Source organism: Melozone crissalis, unplaced genomic scaffold (assembly GCF_028551555.1).
Source record: "Melozone crissalis strain CALT ecotype California unplaced genomic scaffold, PUWL_Pcris_2 ptg000005l_1, whole genome shotgun sequence".
Lineage (NCBI taxonomy): Eukaryota > Metazoa > Chordata > Aves > Passeriformes > Passerellidae > Melozone > Melozone crissalis.
This window is the reverse complement of record NW_026535783.1, coordinates 26,657,723-26,667,629: the sequence shown is the minus strand read 5'-3', so window position 1 is coordinate 26,667,629 and position 9,907 is coordinate 26,657,723. Positions and strand designations below refer to the sequence as shown.

The 9,907-nt window shown below is 47.2% G+C and overlaps 1 protein-coding gene across 1 annotated transcript; it reads right to left on the bottom strand.

Moving 5' to 3' along the window:
• XPA (XPA, DNA damage recognition and repair factor) lies at positions 1-6,986 on the bottom strand. The gene is made up of 6 exons (XM_054286807.1): positions 6,737-6,986; positions 6,231-6,359; positions 4,061-4,166; positions 2,340-2,505; positions 1,587-1,704; positions 1-229 (listed from the first exon to the last, which is right to left on the bottom strand). The coding sequence occupies exons 1-6, from the start codon at positions 6,906-6,908 to the stop codon at positions 81-83; spliced, it is 840 nt and encodes a 279-aa protein (XP_054142782.1). The 5' UTR covers positions 6,909-6,986; the 3' UTR covers positions 1-80.
• Between the last annotated feature and the right edge of the window lie 2,921 nt (positions 6,987-9,907).

Sequence of the window (9,907 nt, the reverse complement as noted above, 5' to 3'; positions counted from 1 at the left end):
GACTGTTCATAATTAGCATTTATTTTATTTTAATACAAAATACTGTTAAAAACAAAGTAAAATTAAAAAATAGGCTAACACTACATCTTCTCGTAAGTTAATTCATGGCCACACACACTGCATGTCTTTTTATATGTATCTTCATCAATGTTTTCTTCCGGTCCATATTCATGTTCATGGATACTGGCTTGTTTCTTCCACAAACTACTCCTCACAGCACGGCGGAGTTCTGGTAAAAAATACAATAAAATTTTAAAATTTTAATAAATCTTAAATGGCATTCAATAAAACTCAAGCTAACCAGCTTCCTGAGGCCTACAGATGACAATATGCTTGCTGCCTGTCTTCCACAAGGTCTGGGAAAGAATCTGCTCTTGCAATAACAAGTTCTGACTTGCCTTGCAATCCTCACCTTGTTTGCATAATTTAAAGGCCAAGAACTACACTGTCATGGGATCTCATAGGCAAAGATTTTCCATCTGGACTAAAGATGAGTTGCTTGCTGCTTTTTCACTCAAAGCCATTCAAAGTTATCCAAAAGGGGTCGGTGGAACGTAAAGGAAAAGTTTTTATAGAACACCTCATTTATTTTACATGACCAAGAAAGAGTCATTTTCATTCAGGTCACAGTAAGCCTCCCAAATGACTTGGCATTCTCTAAGCTTTATGCCCAATAATATGAGTTGCCTCTGCAGCATCCGCAGTGAAATCTGCGGGTTCTCTAGAGCGCACAAGCTGGCAGCAGGGCCCAAGATATTATCCGGATGTTGCAAGCGGGTGGCAAGAATACTGAACAGCAAAATGTGGTCACATTTTGAGCCAAGCCATTCAGGCTGCAAACTTTGTCACGTTAAGGCCTGTGCTTGCACTGAACTCTGGCATCTCGGCTACAGTCTGCTGCCAGTCCTTCAGTATGCACAGCATCAATGGCCCAGACAGGGGTTATTTGTACAATCCCAAGTTCTGCCTCCTTCAGACAGCCCTGGTACAGCCAGCCTGGGCTTTCTGCCCTTGTAACCACCACCCCAAAGCAAAGCATGGATGCTATAGGTGGTACAAAAGGGTCCACCCACCAAATACTCCTCTAAATAATACTTTAGAGGAGAAAAAAGCCATAGAGCAATTTGCAGTAAAGACAGCTGCTAGGAATACTGCGAACAACAGAAAAACCCATTTTCATTACAGTCATTTCACCGGAAGCCTATCACAGATCTATAATGCACTGCTACAAAAATTAATGTCTTCCACTAGTCAAAAGTATCAGAAGCAATCCATGGCACATTCCGGGTCATACCCAAACATTTGAAAAACATTATAATGAACCATTGTAATTGATTTCTGTCACATAACATCCACAGGGCAACAGGGGATTAAAGCTGGAAGGGACCTCAAGCCCTGCAGTCCAACACTGCCCAAAACAGTAATCTATGAGGTCACACCAGACTGCTCAGGCTCACCCCCAGTCCTGAAAACCTCCATTCTACCACATTGAGTATTTTCTTAATAATTTATTCAGATGCAGACACAGGTTTAAACAGAACTGTACTTCCCTTCAGGTACTGAAGTATGTAATTTTGATGCTTTACCTTTAACTTTCTTGTCAAACTTCTTCTGTTTCATCTTCTCTCTGCTATCACGGCGGAGCTCCTTTGCTTCTTGCAAGGCTTCTTCACTACCCCAGACTTCAAGCGAACGCTTGATTACCTACAGGATGGACATAAATGCCTTTTTTGTTTCCTGAAACGATAAAAGTAAACTATTCTAACTTACAAATTTAATTTTTCCCTACACACACATAAACCAACCAATCTTGCTCTGCCTCCCACCTGTCTCTGCTTGTCTCACAAAAGACTGCACTCCTTCCACCAAAGAGGCGACACTAGTCTTTAGTATCAGCTGAATGTAACTTAGGAAAGCTTAAACCCAGCTCTAGTTTTGTCCATATTTTACTGAAGCAGTATGATGGCTATGAAGTACCAAACAAGAACTGCCAAGAGCCCTGGGAAATCCACTTGCCTTTCCTGCCGCCTCTGCAGGCAAAGCTGTGAATGCAGCTACAAAGGGCCACAGACAGCTGCAGCTGCCCCATGCACTTCAGAGTAAAACTGAAGGGCCGTGTGCTTTGTGACTTGTAATTGTGCAACCCACTAAAGTTCTGCTCAATGAACATCTTTAAAATGCTCTCAAAACCAGACATTTCCATAACTTGGACTGCAACAATTTAACTTTAACAAGCTATACATAACACACTTAGCTTTGACAAAACCATTCAGGTACCAAGTGACAACCAAAGCTGTATGAAGGTTAAAAAATGTCTGAAACACACTCAGTTTCTATACCTGTAGTTTTAAATAAAGTTTCATTTCACCCCATCGTGAATTATGAGGGTTTTTCTTCACAATGAATCTGAGTACTGGTTCCCTCTTGTCTAAGTCACAGTCTTTAAGCAGATACTCTTCTTTTGCTTCTGTCCTTGTTATAAGCTTATGTTTATCTTCAACATCTCTGCAAGATGTAAAATAATGATGAGAAAGCTACACCCTAAAACCACAGGTTATTAACATCTAAGTTCCCATACCTTCTAACATTCCTGAAATACAGGTAGCCCTAATACCCTCAGTTTTATATACATGCAAATAACTTTGGATTTCAACTGCTTAGCTGAACTCCAGACCAGATTTACTGAAATTAAGCGTTTAAAAATTCCCATTTCAGCAAACATACACTGAGAAGCCTGCTCTTCTAGAAAGGCTTTTCTTCTATTTTCTTACAATGAAACTTAAAATGAATAATTTCAGGTATTCATCTAACTCAGATGCAATCCAAGAGGACAGACGCATGAGCCTCACATGGTCAAGAAAGAATGTGTAATGTGAGACAGGTCAGATCACCTGAGAATATACACTCTCCATATGGTTCTAGATCCCAGAAACTGATTAGCAACATAGAACATTTTCTATAATGCCGGACAGTAGGCAGAGAAACCATTAAAAAAGGCTTTAAAGACAGTAGCCTTTACCAGATAATGAAAAACTCTGTAACCACAGCAGCTTTTATGAGTTAATGGAAAAAATTACATTTACGCAATCCTGACTGAAGTACAACTTGAATCGTTGGAGCCAAAAGATCTGCCAAACACTAAGGGCTAACAACGGTCATCAAGGAAGTACTGCTGTAAATGCAGCTGTACTAGAATTCAAAGTTCACAGTTACAGCTAATGCACCAAGGACACTCCAGCCATCAGCTACAAGAGCTCAGACCAAAGACTCAAGCTCCAAGCTCCTTTCCTTTCCCTACCTACTGTAACAGTCGAAACAGAACTTTGCCTCCAATATGACTGCGAATTGCCTGCACCACGTGCACAACCCTAGACACTCCTTGCAGTAAATGGGAAGGCGCCCAGAACAAGCTTTTTTTTTTTTTCATTCACCCAATTCATTCTTACACACACGGGCAGCTGGCTGCTGCAGTTGGTTTCATTGCCCTGGTTATCTTGATGGCTTTTGGAGCGTTTTCTTTGTTAAAAGATAAGAGCTTACTCTCCTCTCAAGGTCAAACTCCTGCTTACCTCACGGGCCAACCAGTAACCTCCCATGGGGGCTCTGCCCTTTGGCTGCTGTGCTTCCAGCACGCCCATGCTGACCAAAGTACCAACTGCACTTGAGTTAAAACACTGGGACCACAAACACTCTCCTAATCCCTGCTCCACTTCAGAGTGAGTATTTGTGTTGCATCAGGTTTTCAAATGGCTCCAGTCTGCAGCCACACATAAATTTTCACACTGACAAACACACCAACTGCTCTCATGACATCCTATTACCATAATGTTGCATGAAAATCCACTGATGTCCCCTATCCTAAGGCAGGCTTATGAGACAATTTGTGAATTAATTCCATAATGAAACTTGCACAGGGTAACAAATTAAATTTACATTTTTTCAAAGTTACTGAAATATGTCTCCCTTGCTGACAGTCTCTTTAAACGACTGTAACTCACTGAATTATAGCCAGCAATCTTTATGTAAAATAGTGTTTTTCTCTCCTGATTATTTGTAATACCTGCAATTATCACATGTTGCCCAATCAAAGTGCTGCATAAGGTAGGAGTCCATGAATTCTTTGCCACACTCTCCACAGATGAGATAGTCAAATTCTAGCACGGGTGCTAATGGAAAGAAATATTTTTTAAAGGGACTACAATGATAAAAACAAGCATCTAGAATTGGTATTACAGGCAATTTTACTAGAATTCACATAAGCATATTACAAACTAGTTTCACTCTGTCCAAGCTTTTTAGAACAGTACAGTACACATTCAAACCCATTACCCCACAATTCAATGTCTGTTGGAATGTTTTCTCCCAAGTTAAGCATTAAGTACTTGACTTCAACATTTAAATGTATATTTAACTTAGCCATTGTTAAAAAAATTCTCCACACTTCTCTCACAAAGCGCATCAAATCCTCTCCTGCCACTTCCTCTGTTCTGACCCTCCTAAAATATGCCCTGATTTACAGAGGACATGCGGGCAGAAACGGGAGGAAGCAGAGAAGGGATTCAGTTTGAAGAGGGTGGCTAGAGCAGGAAACTACAGGAGCCGTGCTGGCATCATAGTTCTCTCAGCTCTGCTCCAGTTTTTTTCCTAGCTCAGCCACACCTGCCTCTCCCTAAACGAGCTCAGTGGAAGCCTGGGGCAGTTGGCAAGGTTCTTGTCCGTTCCAGCTGGCAGAAACGGAGGTGGATGGCCAGAGAGCTGCTAGGAGTGGAATGGGGATGGAGCTCCACTACAATCCTCTCCCCAAGCCCTCTCAGCACTGCTCCAAGCCCAGACTCATCTCAGCGCCAGCCACTGCTTCTGGCTGCATCCTCAACGGGCGGATCACCTCCAGCGTCATCACCATCTGCTTTTATGTTCCACAGGACACCAAGAAACACCGATTCGGGCAACAACAGCTATAAGGAACATTCCTTGAACAGTAACATCGGAATTCTATCAGAAAATTAACATTTCTATACAGTTTTGAAATCTGAAAGCGAGGTAGTGCAGTGAAATTTTAGGAACACCTGGAGCAGAAGATTAATGGTTAACATGCAGCACCATATATTTTAATTGCGTTTGCATTTATAGCAGATCCGATCCAGCAAAGACGACATTTTATGTAAATTCAGTCCTACTAGCGACAGCCGGATGCTCAGTACTTCACAGTCATTTCATACTCTTACATCACATTCCATCATTTAAGGCAGTGCTCCCGAACACGAAGACATTTTATTAAGACAATGACGTTATGAATTACACAGCAAAAAATACGCCCAGTGTAAAGGCATCCCAGATCTACTTAAATTTATTGTTAAACATTACCCCATCTAAAGAAGCAGGGCTGCTAATTGTTTACACCGTTAATGAAATCTGGTGCTGATTTCTAACAAAGAGATACACTGCACCAACAGCTCCGCAGCTGATACAAGCAGAACAAAGCAAGACAAAGACAATCCCAGAGAAGAAAGTCGATCTATTTTGGGACCCTTACTTCTCCATTTGCTTTTTTGGGGGGGGAGAATATCGCAAGGCAATGTGCTGAAATCCTCCACCGAACGATCAGTAACTTGGCGCCAGCACGTTTTATAACGATAAAAGCTGGCACTGCAGCAGCGCTCCGGTCTTGGCACAAACCACATAAATCCCAAAATTCCCACAACCGACGAAGCCGCGAAAATTTACGCTCATGTCGGTCTTAAAACTCAAATTCCCCGAAAGAAATAATGGATATAACATTTATGGGGGAGAAAAAAAAATTAAAATATGCTATACCCAAGGGCACTGGTTGTGTCCCACTTCCGCGGCTTAAAATTCTTCATTTTTAATTACCCCGCATTTGCTATAGCCGATTTAATGTTTAATGCTGAAAAGAATCGGACGCGCCACTAATCGAGCACATCCAGAAAAACGTGTGAAGGAGGAAAAAGGATATCAGCAATTAAAATAAAAGAAAAAAAAAAAGGGAAAAAAAGAAAGAAAAAGAGGGTAAGAAAGGAGAGTAAAAAAAGCCCGGGAAAAAAAAAAAAGGCGCCCATCCATCCCGCCCCGCTGGCGCGGCCGGAGCCGGCTCACTGTCGCCCCCGCGCCTTCCTGCCCTCCCCCGCCAGCCCCGCGCACGCGGCGCCGCCTCCTCCCGCCACCTCCCCGCCAAACCCCCGCCGCTCCCTACACGTTTTTTTCTTAATTACCGGGTGGGTGCACGATCTTCTCGCCGGCGCCGCGCTCTTCCTTCTGCTCGCTCTCCTCCTCCTCCTCCAGGAAGAATCCCCCTCCCGTGTCCACGACCTTGGGGAGGGCCCGCGCCCGCGCGCCGCCGCCTGCAGGAGCACAAACGAGGCGGGCGCTGCGTTAAAGCGCCGCCGCCGGCAGGGGGCGCGCGCGGCCGCCCCCACCGCGCTGCGCGCGCGAGGCGGGGGGCCGCGCGGAGAGCGCGCGCGTGCAAGAGCCCCCCCCTCCCCCACACATGTGGGGGGAGGGGGGGCCCCTCGCGCGCCGCGGCGGATTCTCCCCCCCCCAACCCCCACCCCGCTCCAGCCACCCTACCGCACCCCCCCCCCCGCCGCCCCCACCCCCACCGCCCCACGGCCGGCGGAGCCACCCTTTCCCCACATCTTTCCCCTCTCGAAACCTCCCCCCTAGAAAAGAGAAAAAAGGGCGCGGGGACTCGCCCGTTCCGCCGCCGCCGCCATCCGACCTGCGGCAGGGTAGGGCCGGGCCGCCAGCCGCGCCTGCCGCAGTGCCAGCGCCCGCTGCCGGTTCCGCTCGATCTTCGCCAGCGCCGCCGCCGAGAGGTGCGGCCGCTCGCCCGCCGCGGTCGAAATCTTCTGCTCGTGGTCTTGCTCGTGGGCCGGGGCCGCGCCCGCCATGGCGGCGGCGGGAGCGACGGAGCCCCGTGGTCCCCCCCGCTCCGGCTGCCGCTCTCGCCCTTCCCCTCGCCGAGCCGCCGCCGCACTGCGCCTGCGCAGGGCGGGGGGCGGGGGTGGCCACAGAAGGGGCGAGGCCGCCCGCGCAGGCGCGCAGCTACCGCCCCGCCCCTCCTCGCGAGCCGCCAGGGCGGGGGCTCCGCCCCGCCGCCGCCGCGCGGGGCGCGCCGGGAGGGCGCGCGAGGGGGGAGGGGAAGGGGGGGCGCGCGCGGCCAGGCGGCGGGGCGGGGCCCGCGGCCCGCGTGGCGCGCGAGGGTGGGGGGCGGGGGGCGCGCGCGGGCCGGGTGGGGGCCGGTGTCGGCCCGGGGGGGGCGGCTGTGCCGGGATCGGGACCGGCACCGGCGCCGCGGGACTGGGAAGGGGACGGGCTGGGGGAGGGGAGCCGATGATGACCCTGCGCTTTCTGCACCGTCCCCCGCCTCGGGCCCGAGCGGCCCCGTGGAAAAAAAAGCCATAAATCCCGCCCCGCCCGGCAGGAATTCCTTAGCAGCGTCACCCAGCAATGCCCCTTTTGTCCGCCCGGCCCGGCCCCGCCACAGCCCTGCGCGAGGCTGCTTCTCGGCCGGAAACGGCCCCGGCCACGTTTTCTGCCCTGAAAACTCTGCAGGAGCACTCTCCCCACTCCCTGCTGCTCCTGTTCGCGGCCCGCCGTGTCCCAGCCTCGCTCGGCACGGGCAATAAGCGCTTTCTTAACAAAATCCCCGTCCTGCCCTTAATGGTTTCGCGTGTTCTGTGCAAGGCAGGACAAATGGAGGCTGCAGCCTCCCTTACTGACGAGGGACGCGCAAATGGCTTTGTCATGCAAATGTGGCTCTAAGCCACTTTCATATAAAGCCACTTAATGCCGAGCAGCCAGTGCTCCTCGCCCGCCCGTCAGGCAGTGCCTGCCCTGTCCTTGAAGGAACGGAAATGGAGGCACTGGCACAGATGCGTGCTCCCTGCCTCCATGCTGAAACGGGATGACCTCAGCACAGGGAGAAGCCTTCCTTCCCTCCCCCCCATACAACGTCCCCGTCCCCCCCCTCAAAAAAAAAGAGAAAAGAAAAAAGAAAAGCTCGCTCTCTTCCGTGAAACTAAACTTAGTTTCCTGCCAACCCTCCCTTGCTGCTCCCAGAATACGTCCCTTGTGCCTCTCCGTTCAAATGCCCGCGGTAATTACCTGCATGGATTGTGTTTCTCCCGTGTCCTAAAACATTTTATTTCTTTTTAGCTTGTCGTCCTCGCTTGGCATTAACTTTCGACAACAGCCAGCAGAGTGTGCTATGAACGCTGAGAAAAGAACATCCTGCTTCTGGGAAATTTATATATATATCTCCATATATATATACACACATATATATATACATACATACAGAAATGCAGATGAAGACATTTTAAGTGGTTCTAATACTTGCATGAGTGGTAGGTAGCTCCTCCCGTCAATTAAAATACTTCTCTTGTCGCAGATCACAGAACCTCTTCCTTAAAAATTAATAACCAAGTCATACTAAACCGTCTGCTTTCAGCGAGATTGCTTTTCAGTGTTTGTATAAAGTTGGAAAAGTGCCACAGTGGAGATGTCCAAATACGTTTCACAGTCACAGAGAAGGATCTAGAACACGAGGTATTTAATAGATGAAAATGCAAATCGTAACCCCAGCGTACAGGAAGCAGCTTATGCAATTATACAGTATGAGCATACGTTTCTCCAACCTCATTACTCCCTTTTTTGGACTGACTTACTGACAGTGGAGTTCCAAAGAGAGCAATAAACATAGTAGAAACAAGTGAAATAAAAAAAAGATAGAAGAAAAGTGTTTACTAGATGTCTTGGAAATGGAAATGTTTGCTTGAAAAGCAAACACATGTATGTTTGGATTCCTTATGCTATTCTGGTGTCTCTTCTTCCTTGTTTTGTAGGAGCAGACATTTAGGGAGGAGTGAACTGAGTTGTTCTTGTGGGGTAGCAAATAGTTCCATATCATTCATAAACCAAAACTGCCTCAAACCAAAGCCAAGTTTGAGACCCTGTGTAAGGGTTTTAAGGGCAAAAGGACATTATTGTTATGCAACCAAACTGGAATTAGGATTAAAAGGAAATCAGAATACACAAACAAAAGCAAATTCAGAGTCAAGGCGTTCAAATAAAATTGGCTGTGGGCCGCAACTATATATGCAAGTGTTAATTATTAAGTAAAACTGTTTTAGAAATATATACTAGAGATGTTTGGCTTTTTCTTTTTCTCAGGGGCAGTCTGACAGCGCAATCAAAGCAGAATATTCTCCCCAGCTCTGCTTCTGACCAGAATGAATCAAACACTGTACTCCTAATTTTCATGGCCAAGAGAAGGTAATAAAACTAACAGTTTTTATTAGCAAGGAGTTACAAACTATCTCATATGCATTGCTCTGGCCATGCAATAATATTTGTGCTTAATATTAAATACATGTGGCTTAATGCGTGTACATGAGATAATAATTATAATGGTATCTGTGTTTTAAACAGTTTTTCAGGTTCTGTATGCCAAGTAGTATCAAGCATTCCTTGTATTAGAAGGTAGGCTGTCATTAATTGTCAAGCACAGATGTGCATTATTTCATAGCCAGAGATGTGCATTATTTCATAGCCACTATTTCATAGCCTTGCGCTCAGCTCCTCCATCAGTGAGGAGCTGAGCGCAAGGAGGCAGCTGAGCAGTGCTTCACAATTCATCACTCCCATGGAGGAAACAGTGAGTGGCAAGACAAGAATGTTTGCTGACTGTGCAAAACCTTTTTGAGTTAGCAGGGGGTGAGGGTCATCCGTAAAGAATTGTGGGTGATTAGGCAGTAAAAAAGTAGATTAAATACGGAGTAGATAAATGCAGGGTGATGTCATAACTACTCGTAACTTTACATAAAAGGTAGGAATACCTGAATTAGTGCTGCCACTCAGTAGTGACACTAAAGTGTGTAGGCCCTGC